The sequence below is a fragment of the Falco peregrinus genome, chromosome 3, assembly GCF_023634155.1.
Source record: "Falco peregrinus isolate bFalPer1 chromosome 3, bFalPer1.pri, whole genome shotgun sequence".
Classification (NCBI taxonomy): domain Eukaryota; kingdom Metazoa; phylum Chordata; class Aves; order Falconiformes; family Falconidae; genus Falco; species Falco peregrinus.
This window is the reverse complement of record NC_073723.1, coordinates 106,935,905-106,960,639: the sequence shown is the minus strand read 5'-3', so window position 1 is coordinate 106,960,639 and position 24,735 is coordinate 106,935,905. Positions and strand designations below refer to the sequence as shown.

The following is a 24,735-nucleotide window of genomic DNA, read 5'->3' as shown; positions in this document are numbered from 1 at the left end:
ATGCCCTGCTGGCCGACCACCATGCCCAGGAAGCCACCATGCCCTGCTGCCCACCATGCCCAGGAGACCACCATGCCCTGCTGGCCCGGCCACCGTGCCCAGCAGGCCACGATATCCTGCTGGCCACCATGCCCTGGCAGCCACCATGCCTAGCAGACCCCCCATGCCCAGCTGGCCAATACGCCCAGCAGGCCCCCATGCCCAGGAGACCACAATACCCTGCTAGCCACCATGCCCAGGCAGCCACCATGCCCAGCTGGCCACCATGCCTAGCAGGCCACCATGCCCAGCTGGCCGCTACACCCAGCAGGCCCCCATGCCCAGGAGACCACAGTGCCTGGCTGGCCACCATGCCCTGCTGGCCACCATGCCCAGGAGGCCACCATGCCCTGCTGGCCCCCATGCCCAGGAGGCCACAGTGCCTGGCTGGCCACCATACCCTGCTGACCACCATGCCTAGAAGGCCACCACGCCTGGCTAGCCTCCATGCCCAGGAGGCCACCATACCCTGCTAGCCACCATGCTCTGGCCACCATGCCCGGCTGGCCACCCACAGAGCAAAGGACAGGCTTTGGTGGGGGAACAGCTGGGCCTGGAGCACAGCAGGAGACCCCACAGCATGTAAAGCCATCCCTGCCACCCTTTGCAAGCCACTTCAAAGGCAACAACAAGGCTTCCCACTTCAACGGATTCATGTGAGCGAGCGCTGCAGAGAGAGCACTGCAGGGAATAGGTGAAACACATGAAAGATGGATATCGAAAATGCAGCACTGTTTAATACAGTCTTAATTTTGTATCGTTTCCCAACACAAGGACCTGCTGAAGATGTCATCCTTTGGCTCGGGGTAAAACAGCCCTGGAAAGGGCCCAAAGATACAACACGGTCCGACAAAGACTGATGATAACATCTGCAATAACACCAGAGACCACAGATTTAGAAACATTAGCTTGTCATTCATTCCCTAGCATTATTTAACCTCTGCCACCAAGCGTGCTGAGTGTGGAACGGGCTTCGGGGCTCTCAACTTGGCCAGTTCGGCATCGCCCCGTCACCCCACATCCCCCCTTCATCCACCACACCGCCCCGGCAGTGTGGCGGTAACGGCTGGACACGATGACCTTCAAGGTCTTCCCACCTAAAGGGTCCCGCGACACCCGACCGGGCGGCGCGGAAAGGCTCTGCCCGCCCGCCCCAGCCCGGCTCGGCGGGGAGCCCACGCGTGGCCCGACCGCGCCCCGCAGCCCCGAGGGCCGCCCCCGGCGGGGGGAAGGCGGGCCCGGCCAACCGCCCGCCCCGGAAGGCGGCGAGAGCCCGGCCCGGCCGCGATGCTGCAGCTCCGGGACACGGCGGAGGGCGGCCCGGCCGGCAGCCCCGGCAGCCCCGCGGCGGCGATGCTGGTGCCGGAGGAGACCGGGCCGCCCTTCGAGCCGCCCGCCGCGCCCCGCCAGACGCTGCGGCCGCTGAGTGTGCGCACCGCCACCCGCGGCGGCCGCCTCCGCCAGTACTTCGTGTTCCGGGTACGGAGCGCTGCCCCGGGCCGCCCAGCCCCGCACCCCGCCGCTGCACCCCCCCGCCGCTGCCCCGGGCCGCCCAGCCCCGCACCCCGCCGCTGCACCCCCCGCCGCTGCCCCGGGCCGCCCAGCCCCGCACCCCCCCCGCCGCTGCAGCCCCCGCCGCTGCCCCGGGCCGCCCAGCCCCGCACCCCCCCCGCCGCTGCCCCCGGGCCCGCCGAGCCCCTCACACACACCCCCGCCGCTGCACCCCGGGCCGCCCAGCCCCGCACCGGGCCCGCCGAGCCCCGGCACCCCCCGCCGCCGCTGCCCGGGGCCGCCCAGCCCCGGGCCGGGCCCCGCCGCTGCACCCCGGGCCGCCCAGCCCCACAACGGGCCCGCCGAGCCCCTCACCCCCTCCCCCGCCGCTGCCCCGGGCCGCCCACCCCCCGCACCCCCCCCCCCACCCCACCCCCAGCCCCTCGCCGCTGCACCCCGGACCGCCGAGCCCTGCACCCCCCACCCCACCGCTGCCCCCGGGCCCGCTTAGCCCCCATCCCCCTTAACCTTGGCCCCGGTGAACTCCGCATCCCCCAACCTCTGCCTCGGTTAACCCGGCACCCCCCGACTCTGTGAACCCCGCAGCCCCCCGACCTCTGCCTTGGTTAATCCATCATGCCCCAACTTCTGCCTTGGGCTGCTGAACCCTGCATCCCCCCCTAACCTCAGCACCGGTGAGCCCCACATCCCCCTGACCTCTGCCTCAGCCCGTTATCCCAGCACACACCCCCCAACCTCTGCCTTGGTTAATCTGGAACCCCACAACCACTGCCTCAGGCCACTGAACCCCGCACCCCCCCAACCTCTGCCTCCCCCATCTAGTCTGGCACCCCCTAACCTCTGCCTCCCCTGTTTAGCCTGGTACCCCCTAACGTCTGCCTCCCCCGTTTAGCCCGGCACCATAGAGCAAGCAGTCAATGAAATCCGCGTGGTCGTGATGCCCACCGAGGACGGGGCAGTGCAGAGCGTCTGGCTGCTGACCGAGTAAGTAGCGCTGCCGAGGGCCAGGCCCCCTCCCCTTGCACCCTTCGGCAGACCCCAGCCCTGCAGCCCACCTACACCTTTCAGAGCTGTGTGTTGTATTAACGCTTGTGAAGTGATGTGGAAGCCTCAAAGTGGCCTCGCATGGCTGTACCATATCGCTGTTCCTGTGTAATCCAGCCCACTGGGGGATTTCGATGAAAGCTCCCAAGTTCACTCGTTACAAAATCCAGTACAATAGGGAATTTGCTCATACCCTAAACCCACTAACGCAGCTTTAATAAACTACTTCACCAAAAGGCAGTGAGTTACAGGCCGTTAGCCCTGCAATTCACCGATCAATGAAATGGAAGCTGACAATTTGCAAGGTGTCTGGACTAGGGGATAGGAGCAAAGCACAAGCCGAGATGCCTGATTCTTCAGAACAACGCTCAGCCAGCTCTGCCAGCTCCAAGCACCCCCTGGGGTGGGCAGAAGGCAGGGGGCGATTTCGGTCCTTTCACTGTGGGACAAGTCAAACCAGCAGAGAGAAAGGTTCACGGCAGGTGGAAACGCTCCAGCCCACCGCCCGGCCCCACTATTTTGCACTTACCTTGACACAGTAAGGGTAGCTGTGGTCTCATCAGCTTGACATCAGTGTTCCTGTTGAAACAGATAATTTTTAATTTTTGTAAGGAAAGAGAATTAAATCAGTAACACTATCAATAAGCTGTTGCAGATTTCAAAGCTGCTAGTTTAAAAGCTGAGCTCATTACCCTTAAGAGTAAAAATATGATGTACTCTTAGGTTGCCCTGATAGTATTATAGCTGTGATGGTTCAACTATGCAGCATGGCAACACACTCCAAGAAAGGTAAGATCTTTTAGTTAGGAAATTTGAAGAAACAAATCAGTTTTGAACGTACAGATTGTTCTTATGGAGGGAAATAAGAAGTCAGACCACAGAGTTAAAGAAAACTATTTCTCTCCCCTGAACATGCACCAGTGCAGTTAATAATTTAGCAAACATGGCAACACACTAACAGCATGGTACCAAACTACTGGAAGAGTCATTGGAGACTCCACTCTTAATGGAGGATGCATTACATAGCATTCAAGATCTTCAGACTTATCTGATTTTCTTAATATTTTCTTATGTTGTAACAAGATGACGTTGTGACGTTCCACCTCTCACCAGACTTGCTGATTCAAAGCAGAGGCCATAATGGAAAATAAGTATGACTAAGACATCAGATTTGTTCTCCTTAGCAACTCTTCTATCCCTCAAGCTGTAAAGTGTTTCCAGCCAGTAAAACTGCTAAAGCTCAGTTGTGTTATCTTACTAGAATTGATCACTGGAACAACGAGAAGGAGCGTCTTATTCTTATCACAGATTGGTCCCTCCTGATCTGCAAATACAACTTCATCAGCCTGCAGTGCCAGCACGTGACAAGGATAGCCCTCAGCGCAGTCGATACCATCTCGGTCGGGGAGTTTCAGTTCCCACCTAAATCGCTGAACAAGTAAGCTGGCATCGTAATACGGTAGTGTCACTGCAATTCCTGCGTTATCATTATAAGCAGTTTGAACTGTCAACCTTTGTCACTGACTGCTGGACAAGTTTGAGGTTTACTTTTGCGCATGTGGCTTTGCAGATAATTACTGAAGCTTCATTAGAAGGCCTCAGAGTAGCTGCTGTTTTGCTGGGATAGTTACTAGTTACGTTAAATGCCAATTGCTTAAGGACTTTCAGGGTAAGACAAATAGATTCAGAAGTTCATTGCCATTATGTAATGCAGTAAGTAGCAGCAGCAGTAGTAGCACCCTAGCATTACTAGAAAGCCACGTGTACATGTTGGTTCATGCATAAACACAGGCTGTCACAGGCGATACAGTTCGGGCATTGTGTCCTAAGTGTCTAATGAGCTTAACCTTTTTGCACTCAGCTTATAAAAATGTTCCTTTGCGTATTTCAGGGGCTGAATTCTTAACCGCTGTAGAGGAAAAACTTACTATCAAACTTATATTTCAGCTTCCAGTTTTAAGTAGGTCTTTTCCAGACAGCACACTTCTAATTAAACTTGCCTCAAAGACTCCAAAGTCTTACCATATTAATTCCGCTGTCTTCGGTATCAGGCGAGAAGGTACTGGTATCCGAATTCAGTGGGACAAGCAAAGCCGCGCCTCCTTCATAAACAGATGGAACCCGTGGTCCACAAACATCCCGTACGTCACCTTCACCGAACATCCGATGGCAGATGCTGATGAGAAGATTGCATCCCTTTGCCTAGTAAGGAAGTTGCCTCTCCTATTCCAGATGGCTTGTTGGTCTCATAAGCTTGATACGACTTGTATTATTTTGAAAAGGTAGAGCAGTTAATTCAAAGGGACAGAACGCAGAGCTGTAAGCTACGTTTCCCCGTTCTCCAGATTTTGACTTGCAGGGCAGCCTAACTGTCAGTTTTGGCCAGCTGCCTATAAGTGGTTTAGACAAGAAGGAAGCTGAAACTTCCAAAGGTGTAGAGTTATGTAAAACCCAAAAGAAAATGGATCTTGGTGCTATTCCTGCTCTTACTCACCTGACAGGCTGATGCCTGACTTTTCATCTAGGACTGCTAGCTAATTAAACAAATAATTCCTAACCGTTAACCTTCACTCAGGTGCTTCAGTTTTTCTTGCAATAGCTGCTGCTTTCCTCTGGAGGTTTCCTTAAAAATAGAACACTATAGTAATTTAACGCACCAATGAGAAGAGCAGAACTACAGTCAGAAATAAACTATGCAAGTCATTGATAAATCTTTATGCATCTAGCTGATGTTTAAGTTACATGTAAGTAGTGTCCCAGTATGAAATTAACTGTATCATTAAGGTTGAATGCCAGAATGTAAAGTTTACCATGGCATGAGAGCTCTTACGACTTCTACAGCTTTAGCGTTAATCCTTCACAATTCAGTATCAGTAGCTGTGTGCTCTGCAATTTTTAGAACAATGGAAAAACAGAGAGGTGGGTTTTTTCTTTCTTTCAGTTGGAAAACTTCAAAACTCAGCTAATTCAAGCTGTGAAGAAAGCCCATAAGGAGTGTCCGTTGCCAGGAAGGGCTAATGGCGTGCTAGTGCTGGAGCGTCCTCTTCTGATCGAGACCTACCTGGGATTGATGTCCTTCATCAACAATGAGGCCAAACTTGGCTACTCCATGACAAGGGGCAAAATCGGATTTTAAAATCCACTGCATTTAATCTTTTCAAGGGGAGGTGATTTTGGTCTCCTGGGGGGAGCACGCTGTGTGGCAGAATACGTGATAAAGTGAAGATGCTGGGAGAATGAAAGGAGGCAGCTGTAGAATTAACGGTTCACAGGAGGCCCTGGTTGTTATGGAGGATGCACAGGTCAGATTAATCTGAAGCAAACACAAGGTAGTGTCATTCTTCTATTTTGTGTCGAATTTACAGTTCTTACTGGTTCTCATACAGGGCTAGTCAGCAGTGATGTTTTCCATTTCTAACTGCGTGTTCGTCCCCATTAATTAAGTGCAATTGGTACCTGCTACAAACACTCCACACAAATATCCAAGATACAGGAGATTGTACATGCCATATTACAGCTGTATCCCTATATATGGTGTCAAATCATGTAGTGTGCTCAGGATCGATCTGTATTGTTTAAAGAGGTATTGGTGTTCACGGTTCACTGTAATCCTAGCATTTTGATTAATGCCTGTGAAGAATTTCAAAAGCTGTGTCAGTCATTCTTTAGCAAAAGAGTCAGCTAATTTTGTAACAGCTGTACTGTTTTGTCTGCTCAGAAGCAGTGCACATGAACTATTACTCTGTAAACCGAAGTATATGGCTGAAAATGTGTTTATTAGCTTTTTATAAATATCCTTCCGTCTAAGAGTGTCTTAACTTCCTAGCTTATTACATGTTTTCCTGCTGCAGCCATAGAATAAAGACTCTTTCGAGAAAATATTGCCAAAAGCCTCAAACACATTTGCCTTCAAAGCTATTATTTATAAAACTAAAAAGGAATTCTATTTTGATTAGATTTATATTCTTAGCAATTTTTCTTACATCTACTCTAGTTTGGGACAGCAGCAGTGCAGGACTTTTTAATGGAGACAGATAAAACTTTAAGCACTGTATGCCAATCTTGATTTATATATTCCTGCACTTCACCTCCTACAAACATCCAGTAATGAAATTCAGAAGCCACATAAGAGACAAGTAAATTGCTCATGAGGTTACTCTAGCAAGCTTTTTCATTGTGTGTGACCTTCTATACGTGGTGTTTTATCAGGGTATTTATCTGCAGAACTACAATACTGACTAAACGCTGCACTGCAGTGGTGTTTTTTGAACTTCAAGTAGATGTGTCTTTATGAAACTTACATAAAGCTGAAATCATGGTGGAATGCAACAAGGCGCATGCCCCTCTCAATGCATTTTCTAAGATACCGGTTTAATTTTCATTAATCTTGCAGTAAAGTTACATTTCAACTCTATTTGTTCTTCGTTCTTCATTTCGTGGAGACTGAGGCTGTGAAACTAAGTAGCAAAAATATCCAATAAAACCTTAAACAATGGGCTCCCTTCTTTCGAAGGATACTGTGGCTTGCTACTTGGGTTAAAGGATAGTCCAGTGGCTCTTTCCCTGCTGAGCCATCCACTCCACTTTGGCACTGCATAGTTGGGTCAAAAGCTCCCATTTCAGTTGCCTGTATCAGCTACAATCCCTCTCAAAAGATTCAGTATACTAAATCTATGCTAGACCAGGCCCAATTACTGTCACCTGTTAACATCTTAGTCTAGAAAAGCAAAATTATTACAGATTACTTAATTTGCTTTCTGAACAAAGAACTTGTTTTGCTTTAACAGTAACTGATTTGCTAGAAAGTATCTACTTTGCTACAGTATTTAATTCGAATTAGAAAAATCTGTTGTCTTGCAAGACTAGATGTAAGCTGTACACTGTTGTGTGCAAATAACTGTTTCCTTGTGCTGGGATAAATAGCTACATAACCACAACACTGGTCATATAGAAACAGACTTTAGAGTGGAGAAGTGCAGGTTTGTAGTTAGAGTCATACCAAGTTTGTAACTATCAAAATATTTATTGGCAATTATAAACTTTAAATAATAGCTATACATTATATACTCAGAGATACAATTTTAGAAAAGAAGGGTTCATAGTTCACAAAGTTCAAGAGAAAGTTCAAGAGAAAGTTCAACCACATCAATGCTAAAGTTTTCTTGAAATGCAGACTTCATTCTCTACACTTCAGTTGCTACGTTACTTCGAGTTTGGGTACACTCCTTCAAATAAATAATTTATAAATACAGAAACTTCAGACTAGGCAACAGGCTTTGACCCCTTTCCTCATTCTTCCTCAAACAAAGCATTTTTAATGCAAATGATTGTTATTTTACCTCTTCTCTTTCTAAGTAACACACACAAAAGTTGTCCTTACTCAGAAGCACAATGGAGTCTCCACTGGAATGCCAGGAGAGAGACACGATCTGGAAGTCACCTGCAGAAACAGATCAGAATTTGTCAGCAAGAAGCTGACAGGCCATGCTCTTACTCCAGGAAAAGGTAGCTGGAGCAAGTCACACACAAGCATAGATTTTTCTGGACTTGTCATTCTAATTCAAACTGATGCCACAAGATTGCTCACCACTGCAGAGCTGCATACCCTGATGATAATTGCTGCTCTTGTGTAGAGAGGGAGAAGCTGAATCTTTGCTATTTCTTTTCTGTTTAATAGGCAGAAAGGCATTTATGTGCTCTAGCTAATGGCCTTGCATCACTTACTGCCAACCATAAGACTTCAGCACACAGGCTGACTTAAGAGTTCAGGTTCACTTATGTTCTTCTATCCTTCCATATCCTATCCATATCTATCCTGATATGGAAGCATACTATGTTACCATGAACATTTTTCCCCAGTCTTGTTTTGTTGTTTAGTTGTTTTCAGAATACCCAAAAAGTAATTTTTGGAGTTTTTATTTCATTAATTATTTCTGGCATTCTGCACAACTGCAGTGTCTATGTAAATAAACCAGTATGAATATAAATCTTGAGAGAGAATTCCACATACCATACAAATAAAGCAACAATTAAATCATTGCTAGCCCCCGTGCCCTGTCCTTGATATATTTTATCACATTTACTATGTCTCATCATGAACTCTTTTTTTGAGGAAGAAATACTAGCTTTTAAAAAGCTCCAAGGACACATCTGAGCCATTTACATGGTAATGCTCAGACCGATTTTAAGTGGAAAAATTTTTTAAGTAGGAACCTGCTGCTGACCTATGGAGGTTATGGCAGGCAGCCTTACCTTCCACCGGGACCTGCACTGACACACAGCCAGCTGGGGACCATAAGTAGACTTTGTTATTTCCTGTACATACAGCAAGTCGAGGCTGTCGTGGATCCCACTGGAAAGACTGGATCGCACACAGCTGCTCTAAGACTACAAATAGTTTCAGCTTTTGAACATCCCAGATCCAGACAGCGTTAGGAATGTTATCTGTCAGGAGAGGAAGAGGTAATCACGTAAATAAACACCTGAAGGATGAAGACATCTTATCTTTTTTTAAAGAAATGGGCATTAATTGAGGTCTTAACACAATACAAACCATTTAGGTATGCTGCAGGTTTAACACCACTAGAATTTTGCTGAGCAGTTCCTTCAATTTTGCCTTGGAAATATTGCAAAAAGGATAAAAGAAGTGACTTGGTTTGTCTTCTGGTCCTTCACCAGCTTTTATCAAATTATTCAGTTATGCTGCTGTTGATGGGGTTTGCATCCAGACAGAAACAGCCCTTCAGGACCATCGAAGGGAAAGATAAAAGATTAATTCTGTAACTTCCACCATTTGAGGTAATCGGAAGCCCCCCTACTACAGGTTGTGAAGAACTCTGCCTTTCAAAAGATACCTACTGTAAGTGGAGGAGGAAAGATCTATGTATTTCATTTTCTAATACAGTGATCTTACATTTGAGGGAATATGAAAAAGCACACTATTTTCATTGAATACAAAGCCACGACCGAGTTAATGCACTGATAAGCAGTTCTGGCAGCTCACAATACTTCATATGTGAATATGAATATGCTAGAAGACGTAGGCTGAATTTTCTCTGTAGTTACACATTTCCACAACGGAGACCTGATTTTAAATGGGGCCATGAGCCTTCTCATAGCACAAAATAACTGACCAATTATTGTCCTAACTTCTTTTATGAAAACACACCACATGCAAGGAGCAGGTTTCCCCTTTAATATAGGGCAGTAGGAACTTACCATTTTTGGTGGCCAGGAAACAGTTATCTGGACTGAATGCCATCATCCCAATTCCCATTTTGGGATTTGCCCTGTCAGCAACTGGTTTGACATACTGTAAGGAAACTGGCACCTGGGAAATGTCATCTGCAATTTGAAATAAAAGTACTTTACTAAGCAAGCTTGAATGGACACAGTATTTAAATGCCAACTGTTAACAAACCCTCTTATGTCTGAAGCAATAGGACCATATTTTAGTCTTCTCCAAGATGTTCCCATCAATGTAAGATATTGCATCTTCATATAAACAATTTACTATTTCGACAAAAGAAGAAAGGCTGGAACAAGCCTGAGATTAAACTATGAAAAAAAGGAGATGCACTAGTTAAGTAGCAGTGGAAATCTTGATTTCAAACAAACACCAATGCCAAACAAAGGTGATTTACAGTACTATGAACAATGAGATAGTAGAAAAAGGATAGAAAAAATATTATAATAATCATACATTGTCTACCACCTCCTTAATATTTCAAAGCCTGTTACCTGCAGGCAAGTTTAAAGCATTTCTGCTACTACAGCTTCTCAGACAAAAGCCAAATGGCCTTTTCACAGTCCGCTTCTTTATATAACCTCATACCTAAGGGATTAATCACTATCCTAAAACAGACAGCAAGACTGTAACACCTTCTGATTATTTTTTTATTATTATTATTGAAATTGCCACATACTATAAGATTCTCAATTGTAATAGTTATCTGATTCTAGCAATTATTGGCAACAGTTAAACTACGCCATTACATCACACTGCATGAATAGAACAAATGAGAAACAAATGCACACAATATTAAGACAACTTTTGCAAGCAGCTCCAAGACTGGACTGAGATCTGGATGCTATTTCTGCACCCAAGCAATTCAGTTCCTTCCTGCGCTATCCTGCCCATCTTTAATCTGCCTTCAAAGCACCACACAGACAGCGTCCCCACTAGCAGGGTGCTTACTACCTGTGGAGCTCTTCAGTGAACTTGAGAGCCTCAAGCAGAGTATCCAGAGGATCAATTCCAATATCGAAGAGGCAGAGTTCTCCTATAAAGTTTATTTATAGAAAGACTTCACATGGCAAACTCAAGTGTCTCATTTTAGTAAATTTTGGCTTACATTTACTTTGTGTGCTGAAGAGAGAACTAGCCAATGCTCTTGTTGGAGGGAAAGAAAGTCTCTCTGTTTCAACAGATGGGGATTTCTCCACTTCTTTATACACAATCTACAAAGAAACAAGCAAGAGTTCTACAGAAGGGCCCCGGAGAATGTGAACATGGGCTGTTAACAAATCATCCACATCCTGCTAACTCATGTGCAAGTGTATTATATCTCAGCATCCCCTAGTTTATCAATGGGGAAAAGGCCTTTGGTAGGCAAATACCAAATCCAGCATTCTCAGCAACTCATTTGCTATTTGGTACCATGATCACGAAAACACTCCTGTGACAAATAAATGAACCCTGAAGTCTACAAAGAATGAGTCTGCCAGAGTACACCTCATTCATTATTCCCAAGCGCTAAATCTGGCAGTACAATAAATCACCTTCATTACAATGGGAACATAGATTTTATTTTTGCAACAAGGAATCTTTAATTGGGTACTATCATAAATAAGTGCAAACAAAGTGCAACATTGCAGAAAGAAATAGCAAAAAAATTTTAATGGTGTCCTTACAACGTATTAGTCCCAAATGCAAGCTTAGGATAAAATGCACCAACTGCAATTCCTGTCTGTGTAGTAGAGATTAACAGAGCTATTTCCATTTGTCTTCCATTACATATTTCACACATAACTGGAAGTAAGGGTACTTTTCAGTCATGAGAAGTTTTGCTGAGGTGCATTTAACGGATCATGTCTCACTTCTGGTTAAGATGCATCAACACAGACACATGAATATTGCAGACTTGCAGTCTACACACGTAAAGTCTTACAGGATATCAGTCCAGACGCGATAATAGTCTTTCCTCTGCAGTGGCATGCAGCACTACTACACTGTGTGTTCTTTTTACCTTGACAGATGAGAACAGCTTGTGATTTTTGGAACAAAAGCTATAGCTCTCCACCTGCTGCTGACTACCCAGAATCTGCTGGGCCTTGCATATGCATGTATGCAAGGATAAAAATAAATTATGACAGATGTTTACAGGAAATGCTCTTTAGGTGAGCTGATGAGTTTGTACATACAAGATGTAAGTCTGAGCACAATCCATTTCCAACGCTGTTTCAAGTCATGAATTGTATAAAGCTGAGACAAGTCTCTCCTGTTAAGTTTCCCAGTTTGCCATCATCTACATACCTAAATGTGTAATGCAATCACCATCTACATCAAAATACAGTGGCATATGACAGAAGTCATCTGAGAAATCTGTTAGTCCTAAAGCTGAGAGGATCATATGCATGTGTTCCTTGAACTTGAAAGGATTCATCCGGTTTTCTTACATCTCCAATTTTCATGCAAATTCCCAAGCCCTATTTACACATTAGGAGGGGGAGAAAAACCCAAGATCCACAGAATGAAATGGATACAAACGGCAGCAGCAAAGCACTGTTAATGATTCAATGGATTGTGGATCCATACTTACAGTCTTTGTATTAGCAATTGTTGCTGGATGCTCAAACTCTGTGATCTTCTTCCACGTTATATGGTTCAAGATACGCACCTAATTCAACAAAGCATTGCAAGACAGAACTGTTAGGACAATGTTCTACAAATGGTTTAGATAAAAGAAAGGAAATAAACCTGTTTCCTACCTTTTCACCATAGCTGCCAATTGCCAAAAACTGGCTGCTGGGACTCCAGGCAACTGATTTTACGCCTAGAGACCATTCATAAGCCCGATACGTGGACAGCAGTCTGCCATCAAGGGAGTACAGCAGTATTTTGTACTGAAACATAAATAGATGAATTCTAAAGACTAACAATATTGTTCAAAGCCACAGACATGCAAAACCATTCCCTCCAAACTCTCCCTGCTTGAAACACAGCAATGGGCATGGTCTCATATCTGTGACTTAAGAGAAGAGGCACTAGGCTTCCAGTTCAGCTCTTTTGGCACTTCCAGAACATGCCCACCCTGACCCCAAGAGCACAAATGCCCCACTGGGCCCGAACAACAGCCCATCCAGCCCAACGCTTCAACAACAGCAACAGGTGCCATTACAGAAGACTCTCATGCTCCTTCAGCATCTGCAAGCCACCTAACTAGGGATGTTACAACCCTGCCCCTTCCCAGGGTTATTTGTTTCCATCATGCTGTTCATAACTTCATGGCCAGAGGAGGACACTTTTCTATACCTAGAAGTTCACCTACTCGAGCAAGAAGGATAGCAATTTATATGTTCCTTGCTAACTTTTTGGATGAGTACTTTTACTGAACTGTAAAATTACTGTGCAATGCCATGTAAAGTAAAATAGTAGAAGAATCTTACAGAAGAATTATTTCATTGTTAGGTCAATAGTGCCTTCTGCAGTGTTTACAATCAAGGGTTTTTTTCCAAGGCAAATTAGAAAGAAAGCTACTAAGAATTTGCTGTCATTAAAGATTTACATAACAGCTTGACATTCACTTCTAAGGGCATCCATTACCAATACAAGGATATTCTTTAAAATTGAGTTCAGCTTTTGTTATGTTTAAAAGAAAAAACAATTTTAACACTAGTTATTTTAATTACCACTTTATACATGGTGGCTAAAAACCAGCTTGAATTCTCCAAGAAAATAATGTGCTTTTTCCTCATACCTCCAGACATGTATCCCACACTGCCAGAACACAGCCATTAGGAGCCCATTCAATCCCAACCAGATCTTGTGTTTCAGTGTCAAAATGCTGCCCGCAAAAGAGAAAAAACAAAACCATTTGAAATATTACGCTAACAAAGACTGTTGCACCCGACCTAACATAATTGTCAGTTTTCACCTTTAAATGCTACTGCAAATGCAAAAAGAGCCTTTTGTACACTAGTGTAGAAAAAGAAATACTTCCTTTTGTAATAGTATGCTGCACTCACCATTTCTTTGGTTTCCCTCTACAGGAAAGAGAAATAGTTGCTATACCTCAAAACAAACAGCATTTCAGAAGAGAATAAAAGTAGTTACACTGAATCAGTCAAGAAATCTAGCTAGCCTAGTTCCTTGCCTCAGAAAGACCAGTACAGGATCATTAGGGAAGAGACTGGGAACAAGACAAGCATTTAGTGGTGTTTCTCAGATTTTGCTGTCAGCTTCTCACAAGACTCAGAATTCCTGCACCAGAGGTGACACGATGTGTGGACTGGCTCTTCATGGGTTTTAATTTCTCAGATCCATCCGGTCCTCTAAGACATGCCAGTGTGCATCCTTCACAGACCATTCTCATTGTTAAACAGAGAATGTGACAGTTTATATAATACATTCCAAATGACCACTTTATCAAGCATCTGATACTTTCATTATTATTAATGTAGCATAGCTTGTAAATCAGCTCATGCAAGAACGTAAAGGTGGAACTTTCACATTCCATCAGAAATTCTTTACCAATATATAGAATATATTGGCCTCCTGCACAGAATACTGCTGCAGAAGTATGCCTGAAGGCCAACAAAGGAGCCAGATGCTGGATAGAAAAATGCATTACCAAGCCTAAAATCAGACTACCAAAGTGACCGAGTCCGAAGCAGCATGCACCATATGTTTGTAGTCTATGCAGAAGCAGCGGAAGGCAAGGACATATCTTACTCTCAGTAGCTGCCAGTCGCTGCATACAAAGATGCTAACAAAGTCCTTGCAGTCACGTCTTTCTGCTACTGCCATATAGCGGCCGTCCTTAGTGAACGCTAGCCCTGCCAACAAGACAAGGTTAATTAAAAAAGAGAGAAAAAAAAAAATAAGACAGACTAAGTTGACAGCTCTTCAATGAAGAGCATTTACTCCCAATTCAAAGGAGAAGTCAAAAGGAAAAGTATCTTCACAGAAGATCACATCAATCAAGGCAATGCATAGTTACTAATTCGCTTGTGTCAGCCATTCTTAAACTTTGTACTATTTCTAAGAACATGGCTTCATAGCCATTTCAGAACTTCAGCATGCTTCAGAAAAACACATTTAATCCCTGACACAGTTGTTCTATAAAACACACAGATTTCAAATAAACAGTTCATTAAGTCTAGCTAAGTGGATTAGTTAGGCAACCGTTGGTATTGCACCAACTTCCAGGCATCAGTCCCCATCCACTCTTATTTTACATGTAACACATAATTGCCTTTGTCATATATAGAATACAAGCCTCAGGCAGGAAACTGTAACCACAGCCATGTGGCTACAGTCCTAACATGAGCTTTCCTTTCAGATCTTTCCATGTGTAAGAGATGACAAAAGCCACTTTGGATTAGTGTTTTTCATCATCAACGCATCCAGCTTAATTTAATTTAAGGTCCCTTTGGAGAAGAACACACCAAAGATGCATATCTGAAGAACAGGCAGACAGAGCAGATGTAACCCCTCATCCACAGCGAGAACATGACAAGCCCTGAGCACACCTTGGTGCACTTGCAGGAGGCGGCACACAGGTACTGATCTCAGAGCTGTGCACCCCTGTGGGCGAGCTAACCCCTCAGCAGGGAGGGTGCCAGAGCCAGTTTTGAAACACATCTTTCATCGTTACATGTCAACTTAATTCTTCTTTTCCGCCATATTAAAAAAATACCATTCCTGTGTTTGGTTTGTGGCACTTACCCTGCTGACAAGCTTTGGGATACTTGATGTACGATATAGATTTTATACACAAGGACCACACGGTTATCCGCAGCTGTCAAAGAGAAAGAGACAAGGAAGTATTTGTTTATTTTGTAGGTTAAAAAAACCCCTAAGTAAATAGAAACCCATAAATCCAATTTAGCAACACAAAGTAGATCAATACACGTACTGTGGCTAATTAAGCTTTGCAGCTATTCTATGTAGCTCAAACACAAAGCCCTGAGAAGTAACTGCAAGGAATTCCCTCCCAACTCCCTTCAGTTAGCAAGGTTACTTATTCCAAATTAATATTACAGGCACACTGGATACTCCAGAAGGGTATATAAGATGCAGAACACCAACAGGGAAAAGAGCTCCTCATTATTAGTGACTTTAATGTTGTTATCATGAATCCAGCTACGTGGTTGCCAATGTATCATACATAGACACTTTTTAGTTGCTAAAAAGTTTAAACACAGAATCTGGATGATAGATAAGAAGTTTCTTGCATTTAAGAATGAATAAGAAGTTACAGCAACTTAAGAACATTGTACCTCTTGCCACTAAGTATGAAAATTTTGGTGTATTTTTCAGCTTTCAGACACATTCGGCTTTGACAGAGAATTTGCATTTTGCTCTTCCCTCCTCAGCCACACACAAGACTGCAACATTATGTAATTACTGAGAGAATTAGAAAAGAACGAAAAGATGCTATGCAAAGCAAGGCATTAGCCATCATGTTTGGGGTATTTCTGGATGCTTGTGCATCCATAAAACACTAGAACTGCAGGGAAGGCAGTCAGGTGTAAAACAAGCCTCTCCACCACTCTTCAAGGTCACAGCCTGCATTCTGGAAGCTCTGTGTTGCCATCTGCAGATTATTCAATTAAAAACAAATACTTACTCTCCCTTAGCAACAGCAGCCACACCAGACATATGTGCATTAATCAGTATGTCATGTGAACCTTTGCATTTATATCTGGAGTGAGGAATGTTTCCAATGTAATTTTTTTCTTGTGTTTTCCTACATTTTATTGCACCAAGGTAAGAAATTCTAGAAGAGACACAGGTAAAACTATTCTTGCAGTAAAGCACCACAGTCATAAAGCTATCTTTCACAGAACTACTGAACAACAAAATTAGTTCTGATTCATTACAGAATTAAAACTTTAGCTCTGTCTACCATTTCACCATCCTGCTTCAGATGCAGATCATCAGCATTAGCAGCAGTCGGGGGAGGAAGCTTCTGCTACACTCTTTTGCATGTTTGTCCTCAATGCACACTCTCCTTCCCTAAAGTAATTGGAACTACTCAATGGTGACTAAGGACTCCAAGGCAGCATCCTAGAACAGATTCACTGTTCTATGTGGTAATGCTACAGACTGTGTGTTGCAACAGGTTTTTTTTCATTGCTGACACTATCATTTTTGCTAGAAAGCATGATTCAAGTAATTGATGTGGTGTCCAAACTGAATTTTGGAACCCTAGTAAGTGCTGCCTCCTTCCACAGACATGTGGAGTCCCAAACAAAAGAGCCCTACTGCTTTGTATATACAGAAGCAGCTTTTGAGATGTGAAGGGACAACCCAGAAATAATTAAAAAAAAAAAATTATTACAGGAAAGAGCACAACCAGATCAGATTCCAGTCTGCTTCTACCCAATGTTAGCAAAGGTATTGGACCACTATTTAATGCGGTGTTTATGATTCTCTTTATTTTACAGGTATGAAATTACAACTAGACATCTATAGTACCACCTTCAAGTTTAGCAGGTCCTAAAGGAATCCACTACATGAACAACATTAATCAAGTTTTATATGAGCTGCAACTGCTCACTTCCGGACATACAAAAATACAGCATTGTTAGTCTGCTCTTCATGCAAGATTTACTTTAAAAATACCAACACAATGCCTACTCACATTCTTCTATAGCAACTGCAACAGTGATATGCTGCTTGCTCCTATTAATTGCAGCATTAAATGTACTTGCTGCTGTTGCTCGCTTGACCAAAACACGCAGCATACACAACATGCATTCTACACCCACTTAATACAAGCTTAGCAGCTGAAGCTTTGAATGCTGAGGTCTGGATCATAATTTTTTCTGACAAAGGCATCCACGTTTACACTTGTGTGGCTTCTTGGGCTCACAACCAACTCACCTGGCCTACTGTGTGCCAAACACACTTCTATCCTGGACCACATCGGCTGGCTCAGAGCCTCAGAACAAGGCAAAACCTTACCACTCACACCAAGCTCAGGTACACAGGAAGAAGAAAATCTTTACAGAGGTGAGAAACAGCACATCACGTGCTGAGCTCTTACTGTCACCTCCGCCTTGACTGAGACTCCACGGCAGAAGAGGAAAGGCCAGTACACCTTTGTTTTGAAAAGTCTTTCAAGCATCCACCTCCACGTCACCTTCAGGTGCAGTCCTCTGATATTCAGACAGAATATTCCCTTAAAGGGTCAAGTTTTCTAACTCCTCAGAGAAGGCACAGATAACAGCTTCCCTGTTCATTCTTGTCAGGTTGTACTTAACTGCCGAGCACACACTTCACCAACACCAAAAGTTTCAGTAATGCTGAACTCTGATATTGTTGGAGCAGTACCGTGTTGCACTCTGCACCTCCCCAGCCCATCATTTCTAGCATGTACAGCATAAACTGCAATAATGTCATTGCAGTGCTGGGGAAAGGCTACAGAGCACAACCAGCACACTCATGGGAGACCGTGTATATGCTCTGCCATAACTTCATCGCAACCTCTTGCCCAAGTCACATGACACAACCTGAATGCTTTGGCCTAGGGTAGAAATGTGTAAAGGCAAACCACTTTGATTCTCCAAATTAGGGTTCTTTCCAGTTGTTCTATTTGTACACACTCAAACACTTTTATAAACTGAGAAAGTTACACTGTGTGCTTGATGTATGGACTTCACACCCATCTTACACGGATTAGCAATATGTTTACAGTTCAATTGTGACAAAATGGGAGAACCTTCCTATTCCCAACTGGAACAGAAACATTATTCCACGATCTTGCCCAAGCTGCCCGTGTAAACTAGCCCAAGAAAAGAGTATTTCACAGCTAGCAGATATGATTATGAGAGACAGAAACCTAAAATGCCGAGGGTGAAAAAAGCCAATCACTTAAAAAATTACAATACATTGCATCAATCTTGTTTGCTTTTCTCAGAGACTTTGGGGGAAAGGGACAATTGCTTTTACAGCAGGAGAACAGATTGTGGTCAGCAAGCCCTTCTTCACTGATCATTTTGAGGGGTACTTTCTCTTTAGCATAGATGACTTGATTAAGTGGAGTTGTCAAACTCAAATCCTAATGATAATGGTGTCTGAGAAGTTTTCAGCTGTTGTTTTGCAGTGGAAAACCAAACCAAAAGCAGACACATTTTTAAAATAGCCTAAAAACAGCTGAGAAATAAAAAGTATTTAGATGGTAACGTGATAAACAGTCTCCAGTGCTGGGTTCAGGACCACGTCCCAATGTTGACAGCTATAGGCAGGTGTAAGACTGGTGATTTTCAATAGATAAAAACACACTTTTAAACAACCTTGCATCTCAAATGACTGTCAACTTTTGTCCCAGACTTGACTGGGTCACAAGGCCTCCTTACATAGCAGTGTCTGTCAGCACCGGATTTCAAAAGATTATTCAGAGCACATTCCTCGACAGAGAGCATTTTTCAACCAACATAGCCATTTACAGTTACTAAGGATTAGCTCCAATATACACAGAAACACAATTTTTTCCCCCGCTGCTGTAGTTCGAAAGAAGCTCCTTAATGATTCAGTACCTAACATGGAACTAAAGAAAGAATATATGCAGTTTATAAGTAAGGCTCTTAAAAGAAACACTGAAGGGCAATGCTGCTGGTCTTCAAACTGTTTATCATAAAATACGAGTCACGAGGAAGCACAGGATCCATTTGCTTTCTTTGTATCTTTTATCTTCAGCTCTTTTTTAAGCTCTGTACGTGCCAATGCATTCAGGTGGAACAAGGGCGCAATGAGGAGAGATAACTGGTACCACACCTTCCACTGGACAAACTGGTAACATGGAATCTTCTAGCCATGAGCTTGCCATGTAACACACTGCAGGCATGCAGAACTGCCTCGCAGAGTGCCTTTCAGCAGAAGTACCACCTACTACAAAATAAGTAACAACCAACAGATAGGGGACAACAAGCTGCTTTCCAGTGCACTGCATCAATCAATACAATCAACATGGGGTTCCAACTTTTTCAGACACCAGATGAGACTTTGCATAGCAGGCTTTCAGAACATGGTTTTCCAACTACTTTAGATTTGCTCTTCATTAGTTAGATGAGAAAAAAGTGCCTTCATTCCCCCACTCCCAAACCTGCTTTTCCTAACAGAACTGTACTCTAGCTTGGTATAAAGAACAAGGTGATGAAAAATCAATTTGCAACTATTCTGGCCACTTCTCATGTGTACCTGTGAGATATAAGCAGACAAAGAAAAGCTTTCTAGATTTGGATGTACCTTGGAATATATCTGGCTGCCCAGTAAAACTAGTTTTTGTCTGGCAAAACCTAGCAAGTTTGTATCCGTGTGGTTTGCCAGTCTGGACAGCAGCACTGACACCCCCCCAATGGAAGGAAATCCTTCAATCCAGCTTAGCAAGAGTTTAAGTAACAAACCTACATCATTTCTACATCTCAGCAGGACTTCCATCCTAGATGCTGACAGAATGACACACACGCACATTCTTAAGCTGACACACGGCACAAAGACACTTTCAAAATTTTGGGTCAAGTAACTAGGTACTATGTACACTTTTGCAATTAAGCATGGTAAATTCCTCTGCCTCTGCCAGTAATCTGTTACTGTGAAAAACAACCCACTATCAAGTGAAAAGACAGAGTTCTCTATATACTTCCTCCAATAAGACTGTACCATTTAGTTGCCTTGTATATCATGCTGTTTATCACAGTAACAAAGTTTCAGACAGGTACCTGTGCCATTCAGTATTACTGTACACTGTGCAACAATTCTGGGATCCAAAGACTTGCACATCATTACAGACTCATCTCCGATAAGACCATCACATTTGCAGAGTTATGTTAATATTAAGTGCACATAGAGCGTGGCTGCCCATCTCAAAGACTGAAAAGAGTCAAAACGGAATTTTGAAACCTGCATCAGTTCTGCTGTACTCATCTTGAGTTAGGAACTGCACACCAGTCACATCAAAAAACCCACAACATTATTCACTAGAGTGCTGACCAAAAAAAGAACTTGACTGCAAGTTAGCCAATGAATAATTTCTCTGTGGCACAAGTATGTATCGCTAGAAATAAATTAGCACCATCATAACCTTTAAAAAAGTTCTAGGAATAAGAGAGTTATTTGTGAGCTTACAGTGGAGCTCACGTGTTGATCTGAAGAATTAAAAGTATGAGTAATTAGTTGGTGCTGTTTGAAAATGTCAGGCTACCAAAGCCGAGCTGCATTGATTTACAGGGAACCCCCAAGCCCTCCAACCAATTGCTGAATTTGATAACACACATAATACACCATTATTAAGTGTCCTGACAGTTTCTGTCACAAGCACTACTCATGTCTGTCCCACCAGACTATGGATTTAGCAGAGAGAGAGTAAACACAACTCAGACATCGGCATAACCCAGGCAGCTGTCTGACAAAAACTAATTTAGCAACCTGTTTACAGCTGGAAAGAAAACTTATCCCAACACATATGCCAACTTGGCAAAGGCTTAATGAAATCCTCTAAGGTCAAACCAAGTTCTGTTGGGAGGCAATAAATACTTGCTAGTCCACCCACACACACACGTGCCATGAGATACTCACTTGTAGCACATAACACCAGCCTTCAGTTTGGGTTACCAACTACAACACTTCTGCCTGATGAGCAGGCATGTCTTTACTGACTTCGGGTTGAAATTCCGGACTCATTTCTTATTTTAATCGCCATCAGGGTGATTAATTCCTGGGAAAGCTAAGGCCTAAATTCATCACTCCTCCTAACCCACTATCTAAAGAAGCAGGGGAATGGGGCGGGGGGGGGGGGGGGGGGGGGGAATGCTTTACAACCACAAAATCTTTACCCCAGTCAGCACTAAAAATCCTGGCCAGCACTAAACACCCTTGCCAGAGAATTCTGCCACATGTGCAGCAGGAACCACACCACAGCTGTATGCCAGTTTCTCCACAGGCTCCCCCGAGAGCACCAGCATTTGCACTAACACCAGTCCACAGACACAGAAGACAAAGCCCCTCATCTATGCACCACTAACATTGGGATTCACACAAAACAAGAAAAAAATCTTGCAGCGTAAATTTGCATTCAGTGCTAGCAAGGGTTACAGTGCAATAACCTGTACTCTAAAAATCCGTCTACAGGTTTGAAAACAGCAAATACAGCAAAAGAAAAATGTCTTGCATCTAGTTCTCGGCTATTTTCTGACTGTTCATCATTGTACTGAATAACATGGATCACCAGCTCTAATGCAAAGACTATAAAGGTGGAGAGTCAGACTTCCACATGACTTCCAACAAGCCCAGTGCCCAGCATCCACAAACTGATTTGGATTCTACCTTAGTTTGGAATCCAGAATAAGACTCTTGACCGCTAAGCACTTACAGGTGTTATAATTTTAATTTCACAAGTGGTTATATCAACAGCAGTCTGGCTCCTATGTGTAAAAATCAAACAATTATGAAAGTATTTCCAGGATGTGGATCTAAATCTCACCTCATAGGTCAATAAACCTAAGACAGTATTTTTTCATTCCATACCCACTCTTAAATGTTTATGGTTTGGGGTTTTATTTGCTGGAAATCCTGAGCCTTTGCCAAGCTACAAACAACACATTTGATTTCTAAAATTGCTTCGATAAATGCTAGTTATCCCTACACTTTTCTCAAACACATAGTTTTACTTTCAAAGCTAAGCATCCATTTTCTATCTCATCACCAGAAGCAAGAAAATAAAACGTTAACAGAATAACCAACATCTAAACTGAAATTAACCTAGATTACATACAGGAATATGGGAGAACTATAAATGTATTCTTTACCACCACTACAGCTTTAAGAGCTTTAGGTTATTTTAAGAGGCAAAGGGCAGACAGTAACATCTGATACTGTCAAGAGTAGTAATCATGACTTCACACTCACATGGAACTCAGTCGTATTGAGAATGTGACGACCATCCGGACTCCAGCATGAAGCCACCAATCCTGCCGACCCCTCGTCAATCTTACAGTGCCAGTCTGGCTGCTCCAAGGACCAGACCTAGGTCAGAGAGGAAACCAAACAGACACTGCAGCAAACAAACAGCTTATCAAAATCTCTTCTCACAAGCACACGCTACAGCTGTGAAAAGCTTCCTGCATTGCATACCAGAGAGGTCAGGAAACTTGAAAGCCCGTGGCCATGAAGGACTGGCGCTGGATCCCTCTGCAAAAGTAAGCCCCACACCTCTATGTGTTAATACAACCATAAAGTAAGGGGGGGGGGGGGGGGTGTGTGTGGTGTCTGTGACAAATATTCTGAACGTGCAACACTAGAAGTTTTAGTCCATTTAACAAGTTTGTATATATTTATTTCCTACTGTACTAAGAAACTGGCAAGATATTCTCCAGCTTTGATGTGTTTTGACAAATATTTTTATTCCTTGGGGTTTTTTGTTTTTGTTTTCTTCAGAGATGTTTGTCATGGTTTTAAAAATAAGGGCATGCTGTATTATCCTCAAACCACATGTTATCAATAACAATGTCAATTACTTTGGCAACAGCCTTGAGCTAGTGCTTGCTGTTAAGGAGATCCCACTCACAGCACACACGAATCCCCAACAGGAAACATTCTGCCCCGTTTTTGTCCTTACCTGAACAATCCCTCGCTTGTACATGGCACACAATATGAACAGAGAATCAGACGACCATTCTATATACTGGATCTGATCCAGGCAAGTGTACAGCTGGAGGATCTGGAGGGAATTCACGTCCCGAACCACCAAACGGTACTGCACACACGAAGCCTGAGCAAGAACAAAACCAAAACCAAGTTGGCACACCAACACCAGGCTCGAGAACCGCAACTTTTACCGCGCCGTGACAAAACACTGTGCTGCTGCCACCTTAGACACGCTTCAGACGCCACTGGGATTTTTTATTTCAGAAAGGCTTGACGTGTGCCATGCTCTACTGCAAACTGATAGCCAAAGCAGGAGGGAAGGGGGGTTATAGTAATAAAAAGAATCCTCATTCACTCTATCACTGCTGGTTAACTAATTCTACGTTTTTTCAAAATTATTCATTGGCTCATAACTGTTATTTTATTTAATTAACCTTAATCAGGTCTCCATTACAACGACCCTCGTTAACTAAAAGCCTTTTAGCAGGCAAGCCGTCCCACAGACACGGGTTTTACTCCAACAGCGCTGCCGCTGCTTCTCCAGCACCCGGCTGGGGGGCCCGCCCGGTACCACACGCCCCGGACTGGCGGGGAGAAGCCGCTGCGTGGCCGCGGGCCGGGCCGGGCCGAGGGGCCCCCGCTCCGCCCGGGCGTTTCGCCCAGCGCTCCCCTCAGGCCGCGGAGCCACGGCAGGCGGGCGGGAGCGGCCCCGGTGACACGCGGCGCCCCCGCCGTACTCACCAGGCACTTGCCGTCGGGGGAGAACCTGCCAAGCAGACCGGAGAGCTTGAACAGCTCCGAGAAGTTCATAGCGGGGAAGGGATGGAGGAAGGGAGAAGCGGTCGCGCCGCGATTCAAACACGCCCGGCCCGGCCCGGCCCGGCCCTTGCCCCGCGGCGGAAGCGGCCGGAAGAGGCGGGAGCGCGTGGGCGGGACAGCCAATCGGAGCGGGGCGCCGCCGCCCCGCGGCACGCCGGGAGTTGTAGGCCTGAGGCGCGGCTGGGCCGGCCCGCCCGCGGGCGCCCGGCGGCGGGAAGCGGGCGGGAAGCTGCCTCATTGAAGTAATTGTTATGCAGATGAGCCGTGTAATGAGCCGCAGTGCGGTCAGACGCCGGTTCCCCCCTTCCTGGTTCCACAGTCTGCCCCCTCCCGCGGCCTGCCGGCGTAGGCCAGGCCTCCCCTGGCGCGTTTCCGCGGGCCCTGGCGCGCGCCCGGTGCCCGGACTAATTACCCTTCCTGGCTAATTACTGACTGCAACGGGAGACCGG

General features: G+C 44.6%; 2 protein-coding genes across 2 annotated transcripts; one reads left to right on the top strand and one right to left on the bottom strand.

The window, feature by feature from the left end:
• Positions 1–1,288: 1,288 nt before the first annotated feature.
• On the top strand, positions 1,289–7,009 carry TPRG1L (tumor protein p63 regulated 1 like). The gene is given in 7 exon segments (XM_055799551.1): positions 1,289–1,518; positions 2,444–2,535; positions 3,857–4,033; positions 4,647–4,800; positions 5,537–5,726; positions 5,729–5,888; positions 5,890–7,009. Coding segments are annotated over 7 exon segments (1,089 nt in total). The 5' UTR covers positions 1,289–1,326; the 3' UTR covers positions 6,014–7,009.
• Positions 7,010–7,598: 589 nt separating this feature from the next.
• Positions 7,599–24,347, bottom strand: WRAP73 (WD repeat containing, antisense to TP73). The gene is made up of 12 exons (XM_055799549.1): positions 24,209–24,347; positions 23,439–23,591; positions 22,730–22,846; positions 15,545–15,617; positions 14,549–14,652; positions 13,575–13,661; positions 12,586–12,720; positions 12,417–12,494; positions 10,950–11,055; positions 9,814–9,939; positions 8,848–9,039; positions 7,599–8,035 (listed from the first exon to the last, which is right to left on the bottom strand). The coding sequence occupies exons 1-12, from the start codon at positions 24,275–24,277 to the stop codon at positions 7,926–7,928; spliced, it is 1,350 nt and encodes a 449-aa protein (XP_055655524.1). The 5' UTR covers positions 24,278–24,347; the 3' UTR covers positions 7,599–7,925.
• Between the last annotated feature and the right edge of the window lie 388 nt (positions 24,348–24,735).